This window comes from Podospora pseudoanserina (assembly GCF_035222485.1).
Source record: "Podospora pseudoanserina strain CBS 124.78 chromosome 7 map unlocalized CBS124.78p_7, whole genome shotgun sequence".
Classification (NCBI taxonomy): domain Eukaryota; kingdom Fungi; phylum Ascomycota; class Sordariomycetes; order Sordariales; family Podosporaceae; genus Podospora; species Podospora pseudoanserina.
Window position 1 is genome coordinate 924061 of NW_026946671.1, and position 27979 is coordinate 952039.

General features: G+C 50.6%; 7 protein-coding genes across 7 annotated transcripts; 5 read left to right on the top strand and 2 right to left on the bottom strand.

Moving 5' to 3' along the window:
- Positions 1–128: 128 nt before the first annotated feature.
- Positions 129–2930, top strand: cbp3 (Serine carboxypeptidase 3; the record flags this gene model as incomplete). Its single annotated transcript, XM_062950570.1, has 2 exons — positions 129–624; positions 682–2930. 2 exons carry the CDS (start codon positions 129–131, stop codon positions 1131–1133), a joined length of 948 nt encoding a protein of 315 aa, XP_062796597.1. The 3' UTR covers positions 1134–2930.
- On the bottom strand, positions 1359–1964 carry QC764_709500 (uncharacterized protein; the record flags this gene model as incomplete). The annotated part of the gene is made up of 1 exon (XM_062950571.1): positions 1359–1964. One exon carries the CDS (start codon positions 1962–1964, stop codon positions 1359–1361), a length of 606 nt encoding a protein of 201 aa, XP_062796598.1.
- On the bottom strand, positions 2373–3744 carry QC764_709510 (uncharacterized protein; the record flags this gene model as incomplete). Its single annotated transcript, XM_062950572.1, is given in 3 exon segments — positions 2373–3185; positions 3205–3393; positions 3661–3744. The coding sequence occupies 3 exon segments, from the start codon at positions 3742–3744 to the stop codon at positions 2373–2375; spliced, it is 1086 nt and encodes a 361-aa protein (XP_062796599.1).
- Positions 3645–5458, top strand: PDX1 (pyridoxine biosynthesis protein). Its single transcript, XM_062950573.1, has 2 exons — positions 3645–3988; positions 4049–5458. The coding sequence occupies exons 1-2, from the start codon at positions 3910–3912 to the stop codon at positions 5290–5292; spliced, it is 1323 nt and encodes a 440-aa protein (XP_062796600.1). The 5' UTR covers positions 3645–3909; the 3' UTR covers positions 5293–5458.
- Positions 5459–14112: 8654 nt separating this feature from the next.
- QC764_0104710 (uncharacterized protein) lies at positions 14113–16276 on the top strand (the record flags this gene model as incomplete). The annotated part of the gene is given in 5 exon segments (XM_062941107.1): positions 14113–14138; positions 14550–14679; positions 14696–14890; positions 14975–15327; positions 16261–16276. The coding sequence occupies 5 exon segments, from the start codon at positions 14113–14115 to the stop codon at positions 16274–16276; spliced, it is 720 nt and encodes a 239-aa protein (XP_062796601.1).
- Positions 16277–16410: 134 nt separating this feature from the next.
- Positions 16411–20568, top strand: QC764_709530 (uncharacterized protein; the record flags this gene model as incomplete). Its single annotated transcript, XM_062950574.1, has 2 exons — positions 16411–16443; positions 16507–20568. 2 exons carry the CDS (start codon positions 16411–16413, stop codon positions 19033–19035), a joined length of 2562 nt encoding a protein of 853 aa, XP_062796602.1. The 3' UTR covers positions 19036–20568.
- Positions 20569–23237: 2669 nt separating this feature from the next.
- Positions 23238–27186, top strand: QC764_709540 (uncharacterized protein; the record flags this gene model as incomplete). Its single annotated transcript, XM_062950575.1, has 3 exons — positions 23238–24897; positions 24965–25992; positions 26043–27186. Exons 1-3 carry the CDS (start codon positions 23434–23436, stop codon positions 27184–27186), a joined length of 3636 nt encoding a protein of 1211 aa, XP_062796603.1. The 5' UTR covers positions 23238–23433.
- Positions 27187–27979: the final 793 nt, after the last annotated feature.

Consider the following 27979-nt stretch of genomic DNA (forward strand, 5'->3'; position numbering starts at 1 on the left):
CTCTTTTTGCCCCCCTGGTTGAAACTATTCCCCTGGATATCCCTACATTGTCGACCCTAACCCTTATCATCAAAAGCTCCCTCCAACGCCAAGACAACTTTTTTTGAATCAAAGCTCCTTTGAGCTCCATGACGTTGAGCTTGGAAGCTCCCATATCCCTCCCTCCGCAACAAACCCCCAGAAACACAATAATGGCGACCCCAAGTTGCTGTCGCGCCAGCCTGTCAAGGCGACCAATCTCGATACTAGGTCAAATACACCCAACATCCACCCAAACAAGCAGAATTCTCTCTTCACAATGCGCCCGCGCAGCAGTCCCCTCCCCAGCATCACCATGTAGCAGCACCACCAAAAGACCCCTCCACACCACCCCCAAACCCCAAATCTCCCTCGCCGAGATCCTCAAAAAAACCGGCATAGCCCAGACCACGGGCAGGTCCTACATGATCTACCAAGCCACCGAGCAGCTCCACAAAGCCTGCGCCGCCCAGGCAGAGTACACCATCGACCCCGAAGACAGGAAGGCGTCCAAGCTGAAGCACACTCCCGACGGGGAGGAGATTGGGAGGAGCGGGGGCGGTGGTGGGGAGGGAGGTTCTGCCAAGGGGGGTGTCTGGCATGAGGGTTTTGTCTCCCCCCTTCTATCCCACCAACCAAACTACATGCTAATGTGATGGACAGAAATGGGACTACTACCAACATTCAGTACATGGTCCCAGGTCACCATGCTACACATGTACCTCCTCGTCGTCCGCTTCCGCGACATGCCCAAGATCCAACAAACGACCTTTCAGGACGGGCTTGTAAACCATTTCTTTTATGAGGCGGAGGCAAAGATGGATCTGGTGCATAATCTCACGTCGAGGGTGATCAGGCAGAAGTATCTGAAGGATTTGTTTGTGCAGTGGAGGGGGTTGGTGCTGGCGTATGATGAGGCCTTGGCCAAGGATAGCGATGCTGTTTTGGCCGGGGCGGTTTGGAGGAATTTGTACAAGGCTGACGAAAATGTGGACGTGAGGAGGTTGGCGGCGGTGGTGGGGTATATGAGGAGGGGGATGGCGGATTTGGCGCATAAGGGGGAGGAGGATTTGGTGATGAAGGGGAAGAGGGTGTTTGATGAGTGGGGGGTGTGAAGGCCGAGTTGAGAGGGGTGGACGTGCCGAGTTCGCAGGTGAAGGGGCTGATGGATGCGGAGGGGTTGAGCAGTAGTGAGCCGGCTGTGAAGGAAGGGGTGAAGGGGTCGAGGTTTGGTTCTTGAGGGGAAAGAAGGCGGGGGGAGTGTACGATATATGGAATGTATTATATCCCGACCAACACAGTACAAAAACCGCCATCGTTATACGTTCCGTGCCGTGAGCCTAATCAACCCTCTCCCACATCTCAAACTCATACCCCGTCTCGTCGTCTGTCCCCTCCTTTTCCACCTGTCGTCCCCTGGGCACCTCCTCCCCAACCCACTCATCCATTTTTTGCTGTTCCACCCTCTGCCATTCCCCTCCCTCCTTGAGTTCCAACGGGAAAACAGCATCACACTCCCACTCCCTCTCCACCCTCGTCAACAAAATCCGCCTCGTCTCTCTCAACCCGAGCGCAGCTTTATAGATCTCCGCCCCACCGATAACAAACACCCTCCCCGCTTCCCCCTTCCCGTCCTCCCCAACCCACTGCAGCGCCTTTTCCAGAGATCCAGCCCAGAGTGATTTGTCTTCCCGTTTTTCAACCCCCCCGATGGAACGACTGACAACAATATTTAACCTGTCTGGCAGAGGGCGGAACTTTGCCGGGATGGAGTCCCATGTCTTGCGTCCCATGATGACGACGTTCTGAACACTGGGGGAAGGGGAGCGTTTGGTGACGCGGGCAAAGTAGGCCATTTCTTTCTTGAGGGAGGGCCAGGGGAGGGTGCCGGAGAGGCCGATGCCCATTTTGGGGGTGGAGGCTAGGATGAGGGTTAGTTCTCTCATATTTTGGCTGTTTTGTAAGAGAAATGATATGTTTGGGGGTTGAGATTGGGATGAATGAAAGGTGGTGGAATGAATCAGATTCACGAGGAACGAGAAAATGTGGGGCGGGAGAAAAAGGTGTGAAACGGGGTGGTGTGATTGGCTGGTTATATCTTCAAAATAACAACTTTTTGGGGAGGTTAGGTGAGCGATATGGATGGATACAAAGTTGAAGAGATGTGTGCTCTGCAAGACATCGAGGTGATTATGGAGGTTATGAGCTTTTGTTCAGAGCTTTGACAAGTTGATTTCCATGCTTCTTGAATTTGGTGATTTGCATTTTCAGCTGACCCAGGCCATCATGCAAAGATCAACCATATGTACAAGTCTGTTGATACAATTTTCTATCTCCCCACCTCACACACCAGCTTATGGATTCACGGAATTCGGCCTAATAGGCAACAACCTATCCATCGCCCTCCCGTCATCCAACGCCCACCCACCCGTCGTGTCCAACTTGTACGTCACCCCTCCAACCACGATCTTGGTGAAGCCCTCCCTGCTGAACGACCTCACAATGCCCGGCCACACCCCCTTGAAAGCCTTCTTGGCGTCCCTGAACGGAGCGGTGAGGAGATGGTTCATGGTGTACTCCCTCTCCTTCTTGGCCGCCTCAATCGCGGCCCTCTGCCTCCTGACCTGCTCAGCCACGCTCAACGGCTCCTCGACCGCAACGCCGATCCGCTTGTTGTACTCAAACATGCTGCTCATCCTGAAGGGCAGCTCAATCTCGTGAGGCATGTAGAGCTTCTTCTTTGGCTTCAGAAAGGGGAACATCCTCTGGGCGGTTACTTCGATGTACAGGGGACCCTGGCCGGAGGGTTTGGCGGCTGCTTTAACGAGGGAGGAGGAGGAGGAGGAGACGGCGGTGATGGTCTTGATGATGCGGCCGGTGCCCATGATGAAGTAGGTTGCCATGGCGGCCATGGCGAGGCAGATGACGCCGTAGGCGTGGGGGATCCACCATGCCAGGCCTTCGGGGGGGTGGAGCTGGATGGTCCAGTAGTGGTAGACGGAGTAGGAGATGCAGAACATGCCTGAGGCGAAGCAGCCGGTGCGGAACCAGAGGTGGGAGGGGGATTCGTAGAGGAGGGTCCGGGGTTTTTGGGCGATGATGTTGGCGTAGGAGGAGGGAGGGGCGCGGGTTGAGGCGAGGAGGGGGGGAGATGGAGGGTTTGGGGACTGATTGGGTTGGTTTTACTAGGAGGGAGGGTCTGGGGGCTGGTGGTGTAGGGACTTTTGGTTTAGGGGCTTTCTTCAGGAGGCGGAGGGAGGTGGTGAAGAAGCGGGTTTGGAGGGGTGGTGGTGTGCATTTGCAGGATGAGAGTTGGGTTTGGCGGAGGGTGAAGAAGTGCCATTGAGCCGGCAGGCCTCGGGAGAAGGAGGCCATCTGAGGAGATATTAGTTCGGATATTATTTGTATTAGTTTCCTGAAATCCTGAAGCTATATCATACCTTGAGTAAAGGCGGTGCAATTGGCTGGCCACTTACACGATGATGTAGAGGCCTTGTCACTTTACTGCACCAGCCAAAAAATGTCGGTGCCGGCGCAATGTTTCGGCGACAGGTGCAGCTTGGCGTCAGTTGCGATAAAAGAGATTAGATTACGATTAGATGCGAGACGGCTTCTCCCGAGCTGAGGTGACAAACAAGGAACATGGGGGTCGACGGCGTGGGAGGAAGTGGGTTTCTCGGTCGCATTCTTTGGACCCTGGCCCTTGAAGCTGTCGACTGGATCCATCAAAAATGTTTAGTCGCAGGTGGCCCAAGCTTTTTTGGTGGCTCCCCAACCGTTCTTGAACCTGGCACTTTTGGATACATAATCCCAGCTCCCTTCTTCGAGACCCTTTGAAAGGTCCCCACGTTCGCAACCTCGTCGGAGTCCACCAGCATCGTCGTCATCATCATGGCATCCTTTGCGGCTGCTTGCCGCGTGTCTGCGCGCCTGGCCACCAGAAGACTGCAGCAGGATGTCACAGTTAAAAGTCCGTTCTGTTGAGCTCGAGCACAGCAAAAGCCCGCGTCACTAATATGCCCTCATATAGGTTTCCGAACATCGGCCGCCGCCCTTGCGGCTCAAAACTTCACCATGCCTGCCCTCTCCCCTACCATGACCGAAGGCAACATTGCGAGCTGGAAGATTAAGGAGGGCGAAAAGTTCCAGGCTGGCGATGTGCTCCTCGAGATCGAAACCGACAAGGCGACCATGGATGTGGAGGCCCAGGAGGACGGCATCATGATGAAGATTATGCACGGCGACGGAAGCAAGAGTGTACAAGTTGGCACACGGATAGCAGTCGTCGCCGAAGAGGGTGATGACATTAGCTCCCTCGAGATTCCCGCTGACGAGGTCTCCGCTCAACCTACCAAGGCTGCGGAAGCTCCGGATACCTATACTCCGGCTCCCCCAAACCCCTCCGAACCCGCCGAGCCACCCAAGTCCGACTCCACCCCCAAAGCCGCCGTTAAGCCCGGACACAAGACAATCCACAGGACCTATCCCCTATACCCATCTGTCGAACACCTCTTGAAGGTTAATGGCCTCGACAAATCCGAAGCCAAGAAGATCACCCCCACCGGACCCAACGGACGTCTGCTCAAGGGTGATGTTCTGGCTTATCTCGGCAAAATCAAGGCCGACATTCCTGCCAAGATTGAGTCCCGATTCGAGAAGCAATCCCACCTGGATTTGAGCAACATCAAGGTCGCTGCTGCGAAGCCTGCTCCTGTTGGAAAGTCCGCCAAGGAAGCCGCTCCTGCCCCTCCTCCGGCGCCCGTCAAAGCCACTGTTACTCTCCCCGTCTCCTTGTCAGCGGTTCTCCAGGCCCAGAAGAAGATTAACGACTCCCTCGGCATCTTCCTCCCTATCTCTACGTTCATCGCCCGCGCCACCGACTTGGCCAACGACGAACTTCCGGTGCCCAAGGGGTACCAACCCACAGCTGATGAGCTCTTCAACCAGGTCCTTGGTCTAGACAAGGCCCACAGTGGAGCCAAGGTGTCCAGGGGTGCCTACGTTCCCCAGGTAGGCTCCCTTACTCCTAAGGGAGCTGTCCTTCCCAGGCCTACTGCTGCGCCTGCGAAGAAGAAGGACATCTTTGACATTCTGGCTGCCAGCCCTTCACCCAAACTCAAGGCCACCGCCTCTAAGCTGTCCCCCGGTTTGTCGGCTGTTGGACCCAACGTTTTCAGCCTGCAGGTCCCCAGAGACGAGGAGAAGAGAGCAAAGATCTTCTTGGAGAGAGTGAAGCTGGTGTTGGAGAATGAGCCAGGGCGGTTGGTGTTGTGATTACAAACTCTTCTTTATTTTGCGTTTTCAAAAGGATGGTTGTGTCGGAGTTTAGCATGATGAAACGGGACAAGTATAGATGTGTTTATCCATGGGCGTGTTTTGCGTGCTTACTGGTTAACTTTGATATGTATAGAATGTATGAATGGACATATATGACTGGCCACTTTTGTTTCTTTCGTAATCCGGCTCTTATGCTCGTTGATTTAAGACTTCCGTCGGCACTCATTTTCAGACTTTCAAGTTCAACTGCTAATGAATAGATCTGCCAGCTTGGGTACACATCGGTCTCCGACCCCTCGTCCTCTCCATTTACTTTTAGTTACCCTTTCCAATCACGGGATACAAGTTACCGTTCCTCCACACCGCAGCTCCATTAGCTGCTTGTCACGATCATTTTCCTTATCTACCCTTACTGATAGGATCTACTAGCCATAGGTTATCCATCCTCTGCCCCTAGTTCCCGCCAAAGTCCAGCAACCGCGTGCAACCTCAAACCCAGGGACATGTCTCGTCAAACCGGCCAACGGGAACAGAAGGCACGTTTCGCCTGCCTCATCAAACCGTCCCTTCAAGTCGGAACCGAGAAAGAAGGGGCCCAAGACAGCTTGACTCCACTTGCTTCCGTTTATCTTTCGTGTCTTCGTCACCCGAACACCTGCGAGACAATAGACAACCTGCTCAATGTTAAACCTTCCAAGGCAGTTTTCAAAAACCCGGTCAAACCTAGAGGGTATTCGTCCTTTGATCGATATTCTCTCGAGGTGGAGAGGCATATGATTCATTCCTAGCTGTCAAGTCCCATAACCCCACGTAGAGAGGAACGGCTCACAAGTCCAACTTTGACACCAGCTTTGACACAAGCACAAAGCAACCCTCCCAGCCGGCATTGCCGTACTTGTTGAACTCCGTGTTGGAGTCGGGTACTCGCCTCGATTACGCGCAAGCTCGTTGCCACAGCATGGAAACAAGAATAGTTGCCTATCATCAGTGAGAGGACAGTTTGACGATGGATAGAGTTGAGGCGAGCAGTTTACACAACGCAAGAGAAAAAAGAACTCATCATTGCACATCTTTATGAGAGTTGCCAGGCAACCTGCCAGCTGCAGCATTGTCTATGACAAGAGACCAATTGCTAATTTGTCTACAAGATTGAGGTAGGTGATCCAGCTCCATTGCACCAACCCCACTAAGTCTAGCCCACCCAATTCTGATTTCTTCTAGACTGATTAAGTCCAAGGTAGACTCATCAGAATCTCCCGACCTAGCTGGATGATATGTATTTAATAGATATTTGAGAGTCTGCTTGGAAGATCAAAAAGAAGAACTCATCATCCCACAGGCGCCAACCAAGTAAGCAGGCAATCCCATCCCTCCCCCAAAGTGACCAAACCCACTTCATTGCACGATGGCTCACCCAGAAACAAAGTCTGGGGGGGCCTGCTATTTTCTTTCTCAGTCATCTAGCTCAACTGGGTTGATCAAGTCCAGAGCTATTGCTGATGATTTGATGATACATGGTGTTATCCTGAGCCATAAGTGGCTGACCAGGTAATTACATGATGTTTTTTTCCATGAGAGGAATCGAACCTGTGATGTTTTGACATCTGTGGTGATGGTTGAGGGGGGACAGAGCCACCTACAGCTTAGCTAATGTGGTAGAGCTCTTGGATTTGTTGGGGGAGGACGAGGAAGTTGTTGGCTACGAGGGGAAAGTTATGGGAGTAGCTGCTTCCTCTTTGGATGGGGTAGAGATGGTTGGTGGAAGGGCGGAGGGTTGTGGTGAGGAAGGAGCGAGTGACAAGCTCTCGCCTCGAGAAGCTAACGTCGGTCAAGCGGTTGGCGTCGCTGGTGTCCTTATGCTCGCGCAAGAGGATAGTTTTTAGTGTACCGGGACCGCCTGTCATTGTCGTTTCTCTTACAGCTGTAAGCTTATCACTTTAAATTTCATGCGAGATCGACAATCAGTCTAACAACTGATCATTTGAGCCATCGCCTCTTTCTAACGGAGAGCAGCGAGGTTCATATTAGCAGGTGTAACTTCATCAATGGCACAGTCGCCGCAATCCGGGTCAACGACATATTTCTGCAGCCCACGTACACAAATAGCCAGCTTGCTCGAGAAAAGGGGCAATCTATGCAGCGGCAGATATTCAGGGGCTCATGTTGAACAACTAGATGACCGACACCGCTGGATTACAAGATGTCAATCCTCTCCTTGACCAGCTGACATCATGTGCGGTGCGCCATGTGCCCTATGTCCAACAACGGACAACGAGGCCACAAATACACGGCGCAATGGGCGACATATGCTCCATGTGGTCACCGCTTCCACCGCACCAAACCAGCTATGCAGTGACAGTATCCCCGACTCGACGACCCAGTGAATAACCAACATTCAAAGGAGACTTAGCGCACAACTGTCATCCCGCAGTCATGAGTTCAGATGGCAGGAGGCAGCAGGCAACGTCTTACCTTACCCAACATGAAAGGCGTCAACCACCAAACCCTTCAACCCAGACAAATGTTTCGGCTAATAGTTGTACAAGACAGACCCTGTGAACAGCACATCATTCTAACCGCTCAGCTCTGACAGATGCGGTCCAGGCCAGGGCCTCCAACAACCAGACCACGTTGAACCAAGACATACTTGCAAAGACTCACCTTAATCTTCTTCTTGACCTACCTTACCCACGATAGCTCAAACAGCCCGCGCCGCAGCCTCCTTCTTCACCGTTTCTCACTCATGCATACCGCCAACCCAGTCCATCCACACATGCAGCTCCCAATATCTGCGTAACATACCTACCTACCTTAGCCCTTTTCCCCGCGCCCAAACCCGCCCCCATGATCACCTCAGGGTCCATGATCATCCTCATCACAGCAGCTACCCACAGGTCAATCAATCTACATCTATCCCGTGTCTCCCGAGTTCTCCGACCCCGATTTCGGCAATATCCCCCATGCTCCGGTCCAGGTTGTGATTCCTAGTATCCAGCCGGGGAGACGGAGGCAATCATTCTCTCCCACTCCTCCTCCATCCCGTCCATCCCCTCCAGATCTTCCCCCTCCTTTTGAAGGTGTGTATGCTGTGCGCCCATCCTTTTCATCCTTCCTCCGAGGTGGCGTTGCGAAGGGTATGAAAAATATTCCAGCGAAGACCTAAGCGGTGAGAAACAACCAACCTCGAGCTCAACCGCGCAAACAAAATGGTATGAGATAGAGAATAAAAAAATCTTCAAGCACCGTACATACATGTGTATGCACATAATCATGCCTCTGAGTTGATGTTACTTACTGATACACAATCCCTCATGCAAGCACTTTAACCCCAGCCCCTCCTGATGAGGGGGAAGGCAGGCAAAAAAAAAAAAAACAAGGGATTTTACCTCACCCCTCCATGAAAACCAGCCCCCAAAAAAGGCAAGATTCTCGTCGGTGTTAATGTACAGAGGGATTCGAAGGAAAAAAGACCAAGGGAGATATCATGTAGTGTAACCCCCCGGCTACGGCAAGAACCAACTGCAAGCCCATGGCGAGGACTTCTTTCTCTTCAGCACCGGCAGGCAGGGTAGGGTAGGATAGGATGTTCTCAGACCGCTATTTGATCTGTTCTCCCACCACATATCGATACTCTCAAAAAGAACAAGTGAGGGGTCAAACGATCCCTCCCTTCCTTCGCGAAAGGAAACGAAACATGAAGCTACTGCGCTACAACCTCACAAATAGATAGTCCCCTCGGGGAAAGACATTCTCTGCAGTAGTCAAGGTAGGTAAGGTACCTTATGGTGCAAAACCTCCGGCCGTCTTGCTGGTCCCTAGCTACTTACCAAGACCAAAAAATCCCATGTTTTGTGCTGCCTGTGTGTGCATTTACCCCTCCTTTTCTTGTCGAAGCGCCGCCGGCATATAACCACATGGAAAAAGATTTGCAACCAAGAGGAGCGGTGAAGGGAAGACAAGAGGTGGGTAGGTAGGAATTGGCGTATCATTTCTTTGCCAATCCCATTTACCCCGCGCGGGCGCGTGCGCGTCTAAATGTGCCGTTTTCTTTCTTGAGGAGCTAACAAAGCACATACCTGATGGAGACAGGATGGAAGCGAGAATGTCTGACCTGGTGGTGGTGGTGTTGAATATCTGATTCCCTTGTGGTCCGTGTGTCAGGATGGAAGCGAACCACACACACTATTCCCCCCTTCACCGTCCCATTCGGCTCTCCGTGTGGGGGTTTTTGACCCAACTTTGGTTCCCTTCAACATTCGCTTGCACTGTGAAAAAGTACACATTTTCTGGGGGATGTGTCAAGTTTGGTCATCCTGACCCACTGTTAACAAAATTATCACCTTGGCAGTAAAACCTAAGCGACCAGGTCTAGCTTCACAGTACCACGTAAAACTTTCCTTTACATAATACTAGAATTGATACAATTAATTACCTTATACTATATTTAACAATTTATAGTTAAATTATTACTATAAAATAGTTTTCTCTAAAGCAATTATAACTATATTATTATTATTATAAAACTATTTATTAAGTATTTAATAAAGTATTTAAGCATTATATATAAAAAAAACTATTGATTTAACTATTAATAACAATTAAAAAAAAGTAAAGATTATGCTCTATATATGCCTGTAGGCCCTATATAGCCACGCATTTACAGTACTTGCGACAGCAAAAGACTCAATATCTGATACTTATAGCTCACTACTAGGATATACAGCTACAGCGCCCTACAACACTAAGTTACAAAATTATAAAAAATAACCTTCTATATTTAAAATAGTTTATTTACTATATACTAACTTCTAACCTTATAGTAAAGCTTGCACTTCACTTCTACTATATACCTCCAATAGCTTTATAGAGCCTCGCACACTATAACGGGCAAATGAACTAAAGTTCAGCTTTACAAACTAAAATTTAACTATATTTTACGAAAAATATACCTATAGCTATACAAAATAGAGTAAATTTAGCTATCGGCTTACTAAGAGTATAGATTATTATAGGTCGGTTAGCTCACGAATTATACTAGGCATTTATAGGGTTTAAATAGCTTAAATTTTATATTTAAGCTATTTCAGTTTACTATAGCAGCAGATATAAAACTTTGCAGTAGCTTACTTTACTAAGTAGATACTAGATAGGTATTAAGTAAATGCTAAGAAGATACGTAGTAGGTGCTGAGTAAATACTGAGTGGGTACTTTATAAAATACTTTTACAGTATATAACGCTTTTGCTTAAGCTGCTACTACGGAGTATTACAGTAGTGACTCGCTGTAAAATGAGACTCATGAAATTAATTTTAACATAATATAATCATATTTAAATAATTTAATTTATAATATAAAATCTTAATATTCATAATTATTAATGATATATTAGTTAGTAAATTTATCAAATTTTAAAATTTTATTGATATTAAAAATGCCCAAAAAATTAGTCAAAAAAAGTTGACGATTTAAATTTAATATTATTACAAAAAAGTAAAATAAAAAGATATAACTTAAAATATATAAGTTTACATTTAATAATAATAAAAACTTTAAGAAAGTAATAAATACTATTAAATAAAAACTATAGAAATATTATAAAAAATAATAAACTTCAAAGATATTAAAACTATCAAGAGATTTAAATAATAATAAAAATATTAAGAAGTTCTAAATAAAGCGTTAGTTAAGAGTATATTAAATTGATTATTTTAATCTACTATTAATAAAATTATCACTTGAATAGTAGGATTTAAACTACTATGTCCAGCTTTGCTGTACTCCCTAAGAATTCTCCCTCGTATAACACCAGAATTAACGTAATTGACGACGTTATACCGTATTTGACAGGATGCAGCGTAGAGGTCTAGCGTCAATACACTACCTAGGCTTTCCCAATCGGGATACACCGAGCCCTCTCACCTTTGCTCACCCCCTGTCCCCAAATAGTGTACCAGGGTTATATCAAGGCCTCTTATACCCTTGAAACGATACGCACACATTCCTATTCCCAACCGCCATAGGCGACTGCCCCTCCCTCTACCCTCGTGATACAAAAAACCCCGCGCTTTCTCTCAGGTGCCATGATCCCCTTCAGATGATGTGGTGGTAAAATGCCCATCCATGATCGGAACAAACGGCAGTCTACACCGGGATATGTCGAACCGCATCACCTGGCTTCAAAACATCAGATGTTCTCTACGTCATTATCGAGATGTTGAACAAGGTCAACTGCTGTTTGTAGGGCATCATTTTTTCTTTCCTCAACGGTCGAAGCCGTCGGGACGCGATAGGATAGGGCGGGGTAATGCACAGAACTCCACATGGACACAACTCCCACTTTCCACCCGCCCATGTCGCATTGTTCATGACGGGAAGCAGGATGTTAGATGGTGGGTGGTGTGGAGTTGGTGGTAAGGTAAGTGGGAGAAGAAGTGAAATGAATGGCACGGCATGAGACCTGCAAGGCTTCGAAACGATGGTTGTGGGTTGGGTGGATGGATGGATGGATGGATGATGGGTGGGTGCATTCTTGGCATCTCTTTTGCAAGAAATTCATCGACTGGTTAAGAAGAGAGGGGCTGGGAAAAGAGGAGGATGGAAAATGAGTCGATCAAGATGATCTTGCGAGACTCCGGCATGGGATAGCAACGATCTTCGGCGCTGACGGGCATATCCAGCTGAGCTTTGGTGTCTTGAGCCGAAGATGTTCTCTTTGATTTCTCCGTTGGGTTATCGAGAGATAATATCTGTCTTGGGTCCATGACACCTCTGGACTCGATCTGCATCTCAGAAACAGACATCTTGGATGGTGGTGATGTTGGTCTCTGAAGGAGGGGCTTGCTACCTGAACCGGCAACTCCTGCACCATGCCCACCACTCGGAGGTATTTCAAGCTCAACCAGCCAGTCATAATGAACCCTATCCTGCTCGACATGGAACTCGAGACTCAGAGGCGGTGAGACCGCAGGATGCTGGCGTGAGGCAGAGCCTTTTGTTCCATAAGGAGGGACTTGGGTTTTTGAACATCAACCCCGCCGGCGGCAATCTTCGATAGTACATCGTTCCCGGAATGTCCCGCACCATCCCGCAAGATCGCACCTTTTGGCGATACACCACCGGTTGGTCGCACGAGATGCACGTTCCCGGGCCAGACTTTGACAGGCCGGCGTATCTCTAGGTCATTGGAAGGAATGTGCATTGTGGGCTATGCAACACAGAGCTGAGGAGGGGGAAAACGAACAAACCAGAAAGAAGAGGGTGTTCGACTGAGATCTTTCTCCATCCCTTTCGTACAACCCGGTTTCCTCTCCAGACAAGAGCCATTCCTAGCGTTGCTTCCATGTGTCCACACAAGCGCTGTAAAGTGTTCTGAATGTGGGGGGAGCATAGCAGATAGATAAAGCAACGCTGTCTGCTGCAGGGTTGGGTTAGCCGCGAAGCAGGATGACATGCCACTCGGCCACCCTTCCCAATCACCGACGAGAGAGCGTTGCGGTTGCTGCAGAGTATGACATAATTCCGCCCCGTCAACAAACGTGTAAGTGCTGCGCTGGCTTGATAGTTGAGGATGGAGTCGTCGTGGTAGTTGAATGCCGTATCGATCTCCAACTCGGACATGTCATAGACATGCGTGATCGAGTAACCTCAGGGCTCCACGACAATGTTTCGAATGTCGTTCTCTTCTTTTTTTTCTCCGGCTGAAGCGGTTGTAAAAGGCATCCCGTCTTGATCCAAGCAATGGGATGCTGGAAGGATGGCATCACAGCGGTATGCCAAGGCCCTTGTGTTTAAAGAGGGAGGTCGTTGGGAGTGTGTGGGCGTGCCGGGGCCCCGTGAGGTGAATGGCGACTGACGTTGAACCCTGGATGTTAGGGTTCATGGGATGACCTTGTCGACAGGGCTTGGCTCTGGGCAACATCGGGCAATCCGCATTGCCCTCCGGATGTTGTGAGCGGGAGAAGCTTTTGCTCGAGGTCAGCGACACGTAAGTATACAACCCTATACTTGAGATATCATCTTGGGCTAAATAGCATCCTAGAATTCCAAGACCGCACAGATGTGGCGGGTTGAGATAAGTGCGCACGGAAGATCTGACGACATGTTTAGGCTGGCCTGTAATCTGGGTGCTATAGCCAGTCGGGGCAACGCATAAGGACCTAATTACCGGGGCCCGGAGCTTTTTAGCGACCATCGTTCGAGTGAAGTAAACAAAGCGCCAGGGCTGGGGAAACAGCATTGATGCTTGTGATGCTTGTGGATGTCGAGGACAGCATTCCCCCCCCCAAAAAAAAAGATTTCTAGAAGATGTTTGAGCATCAGCATGTGTCGGCTACACGGAAGTTCGGGTGATCAGAATGGGATCATGATGGGAAAGATCACCAGGCCACAAAAAGTCATGGTCCAAGTTCCTTTGGGCGGTTGATTTGTTGATCTGCCGTGCAGCCAAGCCTTTGCTCAGCTCCAAAATCAGCTCCGTACAGTGCTGGGTACTGTGATCAATGTCTGACGAGAAGTTCCGTCCGCTCATCGGCGCCGTTCCGGATATCAATATCAGACTCCAACCGATATGATATCGCCGCTGATGAACGCGAATGCTCACCTCTCACCCACCACAAACGACCTTACACTATGCCACCACAGCACAACATACTACACCGCTTCACAGAGGCAGCCTTTTTTTCGTATCGACGTGAGCGCCGCAGCTGCGCTTCAAGCCGGGCGCTGAAGTGGCTGCATCATCCAGAGGTTGTGAGTGCTCACCAGCCTTGAGACATGCATCATCCTGCCGAAGCGCTGCAACCCCGCATATGGTCATGATGCCGGCCATTGGCTCGAGAATCCAGTGATGCAGCCAGCACTTGGCTGGGTTCAGATGACGGCAGGGAGAGGTCCAGCTGCACTTTGATGAAATTCCATTGCTGCATGTCTTGAACTAACCATAGATTATGGGACAGCATAGCATAATTCTTCTCAATATCATATCGTCGGACAGATAATAAGGAGCAGCAGGGGGCCTTCTAGTGTAGATAGATAGGTAGGTTGGACTTGGACGCCCCGAGTGTGGTAGGTAGCAGTGGTAGTGGTCTGGTAGGTGCCCGCGGTCGTCAAGGAAACAGTCAAAGCGAAATGACGGTGAGTGGTGTGTAAGAGTGTGAGAGTGTGAGAGTGAGAGTGTGTACATCAGAGAGGCACAGTGATCGGACAGACGGGCTGCGAAACACTCGACCCGCAAGAGATGGTGATTGATCTCCAGAGTCTCTGGTGGATTCGACCCGACCGACAACTCGGCCGGTGATCAAGACAGACCCAAGACCCCCAAGACCCAGGACGGGACTCAGGACCCTGATGTCGGATGGAGAAAAACCAAAAAACGGTTTGCTGGGGTGACCACGACCACAGTGCGAAGCTGGTGAGAAGAGAGAGAAGAACCAAGGCTTGGAAGCACCTCAGCAGGCAGACCCTAGGAGTGGAGGGCAGTCCTGGACAGGCATGTCACCGATACCACTAGGCGCCACCATCTCTGCAGTAGCGCTGCTTTTTCAGTGCCGCCAATCTGGAGTGCCCCCGTGCAAGGTGCAGCTCGTGGTTGGATTGGTATTTTAATTTCGCTATCTGCCCCCCTCACCACCAAGAGGACCCCTTCTTTTCCCTCTCTCTCTTTTTTCCTGCAGGTGGTAGCGCCGGGATATCTGGATAGGAAGAAGCAGCAGAAAGACGTCGTCGCCGTTGTTGCTGTTGTTGTTGTTGTCGGTCGAAAACTCTTCACCTCACCTCACCTCAGCCCAACCCCTCACCCTAATACCTATCTCGCCATACATAATACAGAAGGGCTCCACTCAGCTTCACCTCGCACACCAGACCGAACCACACCACATCTACCCAACTCAACCCTTCCCCGCACCCGCGTTCGACTTCACTCTGTCGCTTGCTTGGGCACCCGTTCCGCCAGCCGCCTTTTTCGACGGAAATCCGAGAGCCCCCCCGGATTGGGTCCGAACAGTCTGGTCTCCCGCCGGCCACCACTATTCCCGGTAAGTTGAATATTTCACATTTGTATTTTCCTTGGCCGTGTTTTGCGTCCAGCCTGCCAGCGAACTATCGAGCGACCGCGTCCTGCACACTCCTCCGCCCCGGCTATCGCCCAGAGAGACCGACACACCTCCCTCCGCCCCTCGAATTTTGGATCGATATCCGGTGACTGGTTTCTCAGCTCCTCCGCCCCCTCCTGCTTGCTTGCGCGTGATCTGTGGTTCATTCCTCGCCATATCGCCGTGCCCGGGAACGGGTACGTGCTGAGCCGCCCTCTTTGGTACCGCCCAACACCGAACCACCGTTATCAGCATTCGCAGTCCTCGAAACACACAACAACCACCAATGTCTGTTTGCCTGCTGCCTCGCGATATCAAATACAAAAATCAAGATTTATTTGTCTTGTCAACACCGGCAATGCACCAACATTCGCCTTGAAACGGGTCTTTGGTTTTGAAACCCCATCGGCCATATATCGACCAGAGCATGACCACAAAGCGGGTTGGGGTCCCGGAGTCCTGTCCCAGCGAACCACCCTACCTTATATTACGCGCCGCACAGCCGCTGCCCTCCCCGCAACCGACCGATTAGACAATACCTAGTTTTTGACCACTTGTCAGCCAGCTTGAACGACCGCTGTGCTACGCCCAACTTGTCTTTAAACACCGACGGCTTCTCTCCCGGATTGCGATCTCGAAACTGTCTCTGGACCGTCCCGTGTACTTCGATAGAACCGCCTTATTATTGTTCGCTGACAGGCTGGCCGACCTCGTTGCCTTTCCACACTTTGCCCAACGTTCCGCTGGGGGAAAACACAGACTCACTTCCTCACCGAACACACAGCACATCTGTGCGAGGTGACGAATCGACCGACTAACATATGACACTTCGGCAGGCTGCTGTTCCACCCTTGCCACATCAGAAATTCCACCCAGCTTCGCCAGGGTTTAAAATAATTGCATCGCAGGCAGGCATCCGATAGGCGTTTTTGGACGATATCCTCCTCGCCCCGCTCCAGACGTGCAGTCATCCGCTCCTTTTGATCGTCACCATCATAACCCCATGCATTCTTACTAGCCGACACCATGGACTCGGAAGACGGGGAGTTTTTTGTCAAGGTATGTTTGGTGTCTTTGCTGCTGCTGCCGCCATCAACCAAGCTAACTGTCTTGTCTGAACAGCAACTCGCAACGTTTGTGCGAACACACGAGAAGGCACTCGCGAATGCGCTTCAGTTTCGGCGGCAGACACCTCGCCATGGATCCTCACAAAGTGTCTCGTCGGTTTCCCCTGTGAACGCACCGACGTCCCCATCAATACCGGAACGGCCTGCTACGTCAGCCTCAACCTCAAGCACACTGGCAGCCGCCTTTTCTCTGGGCTCGCTGAACCTCACCTCGCACAGCGTAAAGTCAGCAAAGCTTGCCCTCACCCCACATCACCTCTTTTATTTGCTCTCCCGATTCGAAGAGCTTAGCATACCTGTCGGGCCCATGAAAATTCGCTTGGAGAATCTGCATGATACAACGGCTTCGGGAAACTATGTCTCCTTCCTCGGGCAATCTCAGCGTTCCAAGAGTCGCGGCTCCGATGTCGGCTCCATTCACTCGGTTTCCAGTCTTCGGAGCGTTATGTCAGGCATGTCCGCTCTTTGGGCCAGCTTCGGAATCGGATCGGGTATTTCCGCCGCTCGAACAGAAAGGCAAAAGGCGGCGATCCAAAATGACTTGAAATACCTCTACTCCGCCTTTACCAAGATTCCCTGCCTGAGACTCGCTCCAGATTGGCGCGCTCGTCTCATCAGGGGCTACGAGGAGTTTCCCTTTGACTCAGCAGTGCCTCTGTACGTCTTCAAAAACGTCCAGGCACTGGAGGTGAGCGATATCGATTTTAGGCAATTCTTTGGTTGGGATAAGCTCTCGGAACAGCTTCGTTCGCTCACGCTCAAGCGTGCCAGCATTGAGGACCCAGCAGATATCCTGATCGATATTGTCTTGGACGACATGGACAAGCGCAGGCGCCGCACATCCAAGAGCCAAGCATCACCCACCACACAGTCAACCTGGCCAGGAGCTGTGAACAGCCCTCGGAGAAGTCCAACGGTGTCGCACATGGACTTGCCAAAGTCCACCTCTGCCCCTGGTTCCCCTGATGCCCGGAAATCGGCAAACGATCTTCCTGTCGGCTCTCTAAGTAGTGAACTTGGGACAGACCAAGAGGGCCGGACTCCCACCGACAGCAGGAGGCCTTCGATCGTCAGGATTGACAGTGATGAGCTCAAGTCACCAGCAAGGGATACTCGGCCACGGAGTCACTCTCCCCGACGGCCTCATAGTTCCAGAAACGGCTCTTCCAACGTGCGCGGATCTTCTTACAAGATCCGGCGATCTGGTTCTGGAAGCTCTCAGTCAAGTCTCTCGGACTCGTGGCACAACGGCCGTGGAAGCGCTTCCAACCTCCTTTCCATGGGCATCCTCCCAGCCTCCAAGTGGCGCTTCCTCAAGCACTTGAGCCTGACGGATAATTCTTTGACCAACATTCCCGCCGCCAGTTTGGCACCACTGGCCAACAGCCTGCACTCCCTCGACCTGTCGTCTAACCTCTTTACCCAGATCCCCGACAGTGTCGCCACGCTAACCTCGCTGCGCGCCCTGAACCTTGCCCACTGCATGATCGACTCGCTGCATTCACTCACCCGCAACCCTCTCCCAGCCATCACTGCCCTCAACCTCCGAGCCAACCGCTTGCAGTCTCTTGCCGGAATTGAAAAGCTCTTTCCCCTGGAAAGGTTAGACTTGCGGGACAACCGTCTGACGGACCCATCAGAACTGGCTCGCTTGACGGGAATTCCCGAGATCCGAGAGATCTATGTGGATGGCAACCCCTTTACACGCACTCATCGCGACTACCGCATCACCATCTTCAACCTCTTCCGTCAAACACCCGGATATACCGAGGACATCACCATCGATGGAAGCGGGCCTAGTTACTCGGAGAAGCGGTATTTGGTAGAGAGGGTGGCGTTGCCTCCTGCTGTTCCCGTGGTCAAGCCGCCACCCGAGGAGATTCCTGCCGTGGATGTGAGCAAGCCGGCTATCATTTATGATGCCCCCATCAAGGAGCCCGCTGTCCTTCGTAAAGAGCGTCCTCAGCCCAAGACTGTTTCGAGCGAGGTCAACACCAGCTCTACCCGACGCCGGAGAGCACCCAAGCGGCGGATTGTCGATCTGGCAACCAATGATACCCCTATACCCCATGCCCAGCCAATCGACAATCAGACCCGCGTGCCAAGTATCAAGACCACGGCAGTGCTCGAGCCAGAGTCCAATTACCGGACCTCACAACCACCAGACACACAACGGCCAACGGCGAACGTCCTTGGGGAAACCGTTGCAGTTCCTCAAGGCCTTGCGCCAGAGGTCCCCAGAATCGACACCAGCGTCATTCCGCAACTTCCACCTGTCTATGATACGGGCGAGAACAACACGGAGTGGGACGTTGGTGGGGAGATCTATCGAAGAAAAATCGAGGCCCTCCGCGACAAGGTCGGGAGTGGTTATCTCAGCGTGCTCAGTGAGGAAGGCGGCTACCCCACCAGCCTTCCACCAGACTATCACGAGCCGGCAGACTTTGGCGCTGCCTCACCCCACTCAATCACACCTCGAGCTGCCGGCGTGCAAGCGATCCACAGCGGTCGCACGCTAGGCTGAAGAAGAAGATTATTGCCGAAAATTCTTATCATTTTCATCATTCTGTGATACCCCGCCAGTTTATAATGGCACAAACAGAGAGGAGGGAATTGGAGATGGAATGGGCATTATATGGGAGGGAAGGAAAGGGGGGGGAATGAACATGTGTTCATGTCTTGATGATGGATTATGTTGCTATGTGCTGTTGGATTTTGCTCGTTTTTTTTTTCAGAGACGAACGATGACTGGAGTGATTGAACGACGATGAGCAAGCAACAGCAACGACAGTGGACTGGAAAAAGCTTACTCGACCATCTTTCATCCCCACCTTTTCTCTTCCTGCCACCTCTTGAAAAAGAGGCTGGCTTGGTTTTTTATATTCGTTGTTCATACAAAGCTTTTTGTGTTTAACATTTGTCAGGAGCATAGCGTTGGGAGTTTGCGGGCTTGGCTTTGTTTTTCTTCTCATCAATGCGGGGGCGGGCATCATTCAGCATCTTCTCATCATCATTCATCATTGGAGGAAAGACGGAGAGAGAATGCATTGTGGGACAGGAGGTGTCAGTAGAGGGGGAAGAGGAGTGGGTGGTTATATACACATGTGTTCCAACGGGTCAAGAAAGTTTTCTTCATTTCTTCTCATGTTTTGCTTTTTTCTGTTTGTTGATGATGTTCAATCTTTGTTGTTGGTGATGACTTGTTCATTGCCAGGCGGGATTTGAATGTTTTTAATATACCCCTCTTTCTTTCTTGGCCCTTTGGAACATATGTTATATACACATCTTTCTTCTTTTCTTTTTCAGAGGGATAGATGTTGGTTTGGTGGCGTTGTTTGTGTTGTGGGTTTCTTGTACAAAAGGTTGGGGTTATAATTGGGAGATGAAAGAGAGAGAAGAGGGAGAGAGAGAGAGAGTACAGAAGGATGAGATGAAATATGAATATCGCTGGAATGAAACGGGAGGTTGGGGTGGTGGACTGGGACAGCGTGGTTGTTTCTGTTTATGTTCACCCTTCAGCTCCTTCTTTTCTGGCTGGTGTTTTTCTGATGATATTCTGGACCCTTTATGCCTTTAGTCTTCGTGGTTGTCGTTGCGTGCGATTTCTTGTCTCGTTGCTGCACTTGCTAGAGTGGCATTTTTTGCAGGAGTGGAGGTGGTAAAAGTTGCATTCTGAGTTACTGAGTTGTTTGATCAAAGCATATTTATGGAGTGGTCAGGGAAAAGATGGTGTTTTTGTGTTGGTTTTCTTGATTTTGAGGTCTAGAAGGAGGTTTTCAAGATGAGCAGAGAAAGTCAGTCCAGTTATCGGCAGCTAAGAGAGTGAGTGTTGTGGGAAGCAAGGAGAGCAGCCCTGGTGGTTAGGCTCTAGTTTTGCAACAAAGAAGGCAGAAAGAATAGGGGTTGGTAGATTTGAATTTGAATTGAGAACTTTTCGAATTAGTACTGATTTACTTGCAAACTGTCGGTTGATTGTGTACTTCGATTCCGGATTTCTCAGCATCGATATGTCTTGCCATATTACAGCGCTGATCAAATGGTCATAGCCTCGTTCAACTATCTCCTGGTATCCGATTCACCCACCTCGAGTATATCCCTTCTGTAGACACAAAGCAAGGTACATGTTGATAGTCACGTTAAACCACGCGTGTAATACACAAGCTCTTTCGCAGCTAGCTTGGTGGAGATTATCTACCTACCTTGGACATACCTGATGGCTAGAACAGCGCATCCGTCACCAATGCCCGAAACATTGCCAACATGGGTACCAAAACCACATGCCTCACACACGGAAAACACAAGCCATGTACCACTCTGTCTCGAAGAATAACATGGTCCAAATCAGCATCCGGATAAGTGTCTTTCCTGGCTTCGATTCCTTGTCTCGCAGTCCTCTCTTCTGTTGTAGTTGGCCATGTATTGTTATCGATGAACTGGAATCAAACTCACGCTGAATGAGGGCATGGTTGGCATGACACACGCTATCTGAGTTATACGGGTGAGATCGCGCTAGGAGCGCCTATCTCGTGCACGATTCTGAGCACTTTTAATTGTTGAGCTGATCCTGCGTTTTTTGTGGTGCGAGGCGGCTCCTAGCAATGTTTTTTTAAAAGAAAATATAACCAAAAAAAAAAATATAACAAAAAGAAATATAACCAAAAAAATATGACCAAAAAAATATAGCAAAAAAGAATATAAGAAAAAAAAGATACCAAAAAAAAAGAGACCACTTTAGCCCGGTTCAGTCATCAAACTGGAATCGAATGCCATGGCATAAAAAGAGACCAAAGCTGTTTACTGCCGACGGGAGTCACATGGGTCGAATGTTCTTGTCTCGGGAGGGAAGTAGAGGGGTTGCTGCCTGGATAGGGGTGGTGGTGGTGGGGATTGGGCCTGTTGTTGAAGCTGGAGCGAGGGGCGGAGGGGAAGGGGTGGTCAGGAAGGGGTAGCTAAGTCCAGTTGGAGGAAGGAGTAATGAGTAGCCCCATAACTGGCATCAGATAGCTTTGGGGTTACAGTCATCGATGTCAACACCATACTAATACTCGATCTCGTAAATTTCTCTTCTTCACGTGGGAGGATGGATTTCTTTTTTTTTTTTTTTTGGGGGTGGGGGGTTAAGTTGATGGGAGGTACAATGCCGAGATGCGCTTCTTCTTTGTAATGATGTTTATGGAATTTTTGATGTTGAACTGCACGGCAAAGCTGAGGCTTCTCGAGGAAGCTCTGCGATGTATCATTCAAACCAAGAGGAGGTAGCTGGTCTCAGGACTCTAAAAGTGGCCTTCTCTCATGAAACCTACGTAAGGTGCGTGGTCTTTGACTGCTATGGGAAGGGTGTTTTGTATGGCTTTTCCATTGGCCAATCTTTTACGGAACTGTCAAAATGTCCTTGGGAACAAGGGAACTTTCCATACTGACTACCGGTCTGTGAAAATACGTTCGAGTAGGTCTTGGCCATTGCTGCAGCCCTAGGATGCTGTGTGACGTTCCAATATTGACAGGCTGCTGATAACAAGCGAGCGTGGTTTGTGGTTATGGATGGCAGCCTGTGGGCAACGCAATCTTCAAAACCTATGATGCCGCCGAAGGGTGACTTTGTGCAGACCTACTGTTTTTCACTTTACTCAATTGTCTGATCAATTAGTCCATTCGGGACAAGTCAATCTGATGATTGCTGTCATGATTGATTCAACGAACCTAGAGCACCTCGTCGGCACAAATCCCTATGGGCAGAGGGCGAAAAGTTTTTTTATTGATGTAGATTGAAGTGCCATCGGGTTTCAAGAGGGAGGTTGGGCACCGTCCAAAGAACAAGCGGTTGGCAATGTTTGGAGATGACCACAGTCGGTGAAAATTGCAGAGGAAGAAACAACAAAATGCGGAGGCCGGAGATCAAAAGTGGGATGATGGATCTCAAGTTGACCCAAGAGCTTGGGACCAATGATGGCAAATGAAAACAACCCCTCCCGGATGGCAGTTATGCAAGTTCGATCTCGACTGGAGTCCCAGAGCAGAGGAAACCAAGCCATTGGCCTGTCGCAAAGGTGCTCTGCTCAAGATGCAGAGTGGAGCGGACCACGTCATTGGGAACTCCAAAATAGAAACTGCTTTGCAGCTTTCAGCCCTACAAGGCGAGTCTGCATCAGGGGAACCAACATGGATTCAGGGGGCTGACAGGGAGAGGGAGGGGCCGATGGGGGTCACCTGACAGTTTTGCAGAGCAATTGGAATATATATAGAGTCAATTGACCCTTTCCGATCCCATTTGATCTTGTTTTGCGCGTTGGACTGCTCTTTCAAACCCTTCTGCACGAGGGAAGCATTGTGTCGCGAACCGAACAAGCGGGGCTCCAGTTGTGGTGATATTCACTGGCCTAGCGTCCCCACGCAGTTCTAGAACCTCATGCGCTTCCCTGGTCTTGCTCTTACAAAAAGACGTGAATAAGACGGGTATTTCATTTGTGCATAGTTCCTCTACCTCGTAGTGACTGCGCGCCACCTTTGCGATTACGAGTTTGACACCAAAGCTAGAATCTAAGTTGGATATCTTCAAAAGCACGTGCATCTGAGTGTTCCACACCCTGGTCACGCACGGGCCTCATCTGTCAAAAGCCCCTCTTACCTAATCATTGTGTGGAACTACACCACGCGTTTTGACGACATGCCCTGAATGTTTGTCGAGTTTCGTTGACACTTTGCATCACCCACCATCGAAATAAGCTCACCAACTGCCAGCAGGCACACCGCCGCGTTGACAAAGAACACAGTTTTCACACATGACCAATGCGAGCCAATAAACCCCGCCCTGTTCGAGCGACCCCGCATCGAGCAACAACTACGCGCTGATCCCGCTGACGACATCGCCGAGCAGCCTCTACCTCACTTTCTATCCCGAAAACCACCTTGCTCACCTTTTGCCATGGCGTCAGGGCCAACAACGCCAAGACGTCAGTCCAGGGGCCGTCCCAGAGGGCGGCCCAAGGGCACCGGCTCAACCAGCGCGTCTCGCGTCAGGAAGTTTCCAGAAGACCTCCCGGCAACAGAACCCCCCTTGAAGAAGCGTAAATATGTCCCCGGAGGCCCGGGAGGTGGTGGGAGATATCTAGACGACGATGGTGGCGAAGTCCCACCCGAAAATCTAGGGCCAGCAACTACCGTGTCCAGACAGCGAGCCTCAGCCCGGACCGATGCGCAGCCCTCCCCTACCGTTTATCCGCGCAGAGAACGAAGCACGAGGATACGAACGGCCGTGAACCGAGACGAACTCGACGATATGCAATACAGTTCAGCAACAGCCCTGGCGGCCGCTGTCGTCCAGAGCGAGGGGTACAAGCCCAGAGAGGAGCGAGGATGGGAGGAGTTCCACCCAAATCTTGACATCGAGGCCACCTTTGCAGTGCTTCCTGCCGACGAAGTAGACGGCATAGTTACAAAACCAGCACCCCCAACGCCTGTTGCGCTAGATACTGCCAGCCTCCTGAATGGCGCAAGTACCCCTACTAAGGACGGCGCGTTCGTCTTCACAGGTGCAAACGGCACGCCTAATGGCCAGGGAAAGCCATCATTTTCCGGCCTAGCAGATACCCCGAGTAGGCGTCGACTTGCCAGGCCAACAAGAGATTCGGTCTCCTTGTATGCCACCCGACCACTGGATCTTGGGTTAACCCCCCAGGTCCCCAAAGTACTGCCTATTCACAGCCAGAACGCGAAAGAGCGGCTGGATCTGAAGATGCCATCATACCGAAAAATCGACCGTATCGCCCTTTTTGAGAGCAAAACGTTTGGCCAGGCGAGATATGTCGACAAGTCGATGATGAATGTGGGCTATCAGGAGAGCGACAACTTCATCCGGCCTGATCGCAAGCTCATCAAGGCGATAGATGCCAACACTGAGGAGGACCTGGAACAGGTCGCTGTTGTCTCGGCGGCAGGCGATCCAGTCCAGCACACGGCCGGCGTGGTTGGGCGTGTGGAGTACGATATGGACGAGCAAGATGATATGTGGCTCGAGGATCTGAACAGTCGGCGAAAGGCGACCGAACTGGATCCAATAACTCGTGAGATCTTTGAGATCACAATAACCAAAATTGAAAAGGAGTGGCATGCGCTCGAGAAGAGGATACCGAAGCCCAACCCGAAGCCGCCACAGACTCACAGACCGAGATCCAGCTCTGCGGCTGCAGTTAATGGCGAGCCGCAAGCTGGAGAAGAGCAGGACAGCAAATGTGCCATCTGCGACGACGGTGACTGCGAGAACACCAACGCGATCGTGTTTTGCGACGGTTGCGATTTGGCGGTTCACCAAGAATGCTATGGTGTGCCGTTTATTCCCGAGGGGCAATGGTTGTGCAGGAAGTGCCAGTTGATTGGTCGTGGTATTCCGGTAGGTCTTTTCGCCGAGTTTTGTCGGGTAGGTGTCGAATGATGATGCTGACTTTGATTTCTTTTAGACATGCATTTTCTGCCCCAATACCGACGGGGCTTTCAAGCAGACCAACTCGTCCAAATGGGCACATCTGCTATGCGCCATGTGGATCCCCGAGGTGTCTTTGGGGAACCACACCTTCATGGAGCCGGTGATGGAAGTCGAAAAAGTGCCCAAGACGCGGTGGAAGTTGACGTGCTATATCTGCAGTCAGCGCATGGGAGCCTGCATCCAGTGTTCTAACAAAAACTGTTACCAGGCCTTCCATGTCACCTGCGCCCGGCGCTGCCGGTTGTTTCTCAAGATGAAGAACAGCCAGGGCGCTCTCGCTGTGCTGGACAGCATGCCGCTCAAGGCGTATTGCGACAAGCACTGTCCCCAGGACTATGCAAAGGAGAATGCGGTCGCTGAAGCGACAAAAGATGCGAAGCGCTTCTACAAGCGGACCATGAAGGGGCGCATTTGGGCCAATAGTCAAGCGTCGGCCCTTCAATTAGCCGCTACCCACCGCCATGCCATAACTGAGCACCCCCCTGACGAGTCCCAGTTGACAGGCGCCAAAATGAATACTGTTCTCGGAGATAAGAAAAAGGGACAGCCGGCCAAGAATATCTGGAAGCTGCCGTCGGGTGCACCCATTATCCCCCAAGCTGTGTTTGACACGGTGGAGAGCTCACTCTCTCGCTTCCCAATACGGAAGCGCAAAGACTATGTCGCCGAAACATGTCGCTACTGGACCCTCAAGCGCGAGGCCAGGCGTGGAGCCGCCTTACTCAAACGGCTGCAGCTTCAAATGGAGACGTTCTCGTCGATGGAGTTGACACGGCGCAACTTTGCCGCCATGGGTCCGTCTGGGAAGACAAGACTGGCCAGAAGGATCGAGTTTTGCGGCAGCCTCGTCAAAGATCTGGAACAGCTCAAGGAGTTGTCTGATGCAATTGTCCAGCGGGAAGCCTCAAAGCTGGAAGCGGCCGAGTTGGAGCAGGACTTTGTCGACAGTTGCTATTTCCCGGTCTACAAGAAGCTCCAACCGGTGCTTGACAAGGCTTTCCTGTAAGTTATGCGTGCCGCCTTATTGTTGACCACCTACTGACACATCATAGACTTGACAAGAACATCTTCAAGCCGGGCTTTAGAGAGTTGCAAGACAAACTGGACCAGCGGTTTTACACCACCACACTACATTTTGCCACCGATTTGTGCCAAGCCATCAACGCAGGCATCAACGATCCGCCAGCCGTGCCGGCAACCGAAGAATCTCGCGGCATCGGCATTGATGCGTCTCCAGTCAAGAACGGCGGCAATGCAGATGTCAAAGACCGGAGAAGGATAGGAAAGCGAATGCTCAAGTCACTCCAGCCACTTCTCGAATCCGCCTTGCAGGCAGAGGCGGAAATATGCAAGAAGCCTCTCGAGGGTCTGCAGGCGGAACTCGAGGCCATAATCGAGGCTAGCACTGAGCTGAGACAGCCCGGTCCGGCAGCTACCATCATGGTGTCAGGAGACGGCAGCCTGGCCCCTGGTATTTCACAAGATGTCGACATGGCGGACGCACCTGTGGAAGGCCAAATTATCGTCGCTGATCAGTTAGACGAAGATGTCGATGCCGACGGGGATCCAGACGATCCCATGGAAGGCACCGAGCACATTGGCGATGGAAGCATAGAGGTCAAATCGGACGAGCACGATGCCGAAACAAACGGTGCCTTGTCCTCCGCCCATTCCGTCACAGCAGAAGAAAACAACGACACTCAACGGACTGACATCCCGCAGATACTTACCAACGGCATCCCCAAGGAATCAAACTCACCACCCTCCCTTGCCGGCTACAATCCTGCCTCCAACCCGCAACCACAAAATCACTCTGGTCCACTGAGTCCACCGCAGTCAAACGGCTCCTTCGGCATCAACCAACAACAAGGACACCATAATGTCCTTTCTGATGGTGGTATTCCGTGGTACCTTGAAGAGTTTGAGTTGAAGGGGACGTCAGCGGTGGAGAAGCAGTGGGCCGGGAGGGAAGCGGTGCGAAGTCTGAGTGAAGAGTTGACGGATATGGACGAGGAGGCGTTGAGAGACTTGGAGTTTGATGTGGATGATGAGAATACTATTACCGCTAGTCCGGTTGATGTTGGCAAGGGGAGTGGGGGGTTGAAGGTGGAGGCGGGAACGCCGAGCGGGAGGAGGAAGAGGGCGGATGTGAGTAAGTTTAGGAAGGGGGTTAGGAGCTCTGCTAGGAGGAAGTAAGTGATGGGGGTGTATGATACTGATGGGTGAAGGAGGGGGCTTTCTTCTTGGCTTGGGACTTGTGACCAGCGGCTCTCTTTTCTTTCTTTTTTTTTTCTTTCTTTTGTTTTTTGGTTTTTTTTTACTTGTGCGTTTTTGATCGATTCCCCGGTTAGTTTTTTTCTTTTCTTTTATCACTTTCTTCTTTCTCGTTTGGTCTTGTCTCTTTCAAGAATTACATTTCTAGTTGCTATAACCGTTAGGTTTTTTTCTTTCTTTCTTTTATTTCCAAACACAGAGTTTGCGATTTTGGTTTCTTGTTTTTTTTTAATTTTATTTTTTTAGGTGGGGGTATAACTTTGGGAGGGAAGCACATCAGATGGATGGTAGGGAATGGGGGGAAAGAGGGAGGAGAGGAGTTGATAATCATTTTGACTGGTTTGTTATTCGCGATGGTGTCTGGAGTTTTGAGGGGATGAAATGAGGAGAGGAGAGGAGTGGGAGGTGGGGGGTACATAGTTAGTGGTGACATTGCTCTTTGTTTTTGGGGATTATGGGAGGAGACAAGAGAGGTGTGAATATAATATTTTTGATATTTCCTGCGACTATGGGTGATGATGCTAGCTAGCTAGGTATAATCCGCCAACTTGATATATCTGCTTCCCTGTCTGTCTGTGCTTTCTTTTTTCGCCTTGGGATGTTCCAATCGTCGGGTGTGTGTTTTCAATCAGGTGGGACATTTGGGGGCAACGGCTTTTTCATGGGGCGTCAGTGTGGTGGTGGCTCAATGGTGGATGTTTTTTCTTTGATGAAT

Coding starts and splice junctions, on each gene's coding strand:
- PDX1 (XM_062950573.1), top strand. CDS start 3,910: ATGGCATCCTTTGCGGCTGCTTGCCGCGTGTCTGCGCGCCTGGCCACC. Junction 3,989..4,048: donor GCAGGATGTCACAGTTAAAA/GTCCGTTCTGTT, acceptor GCCCTCATATAG/GTTTCCGAACATCGGCCGCC.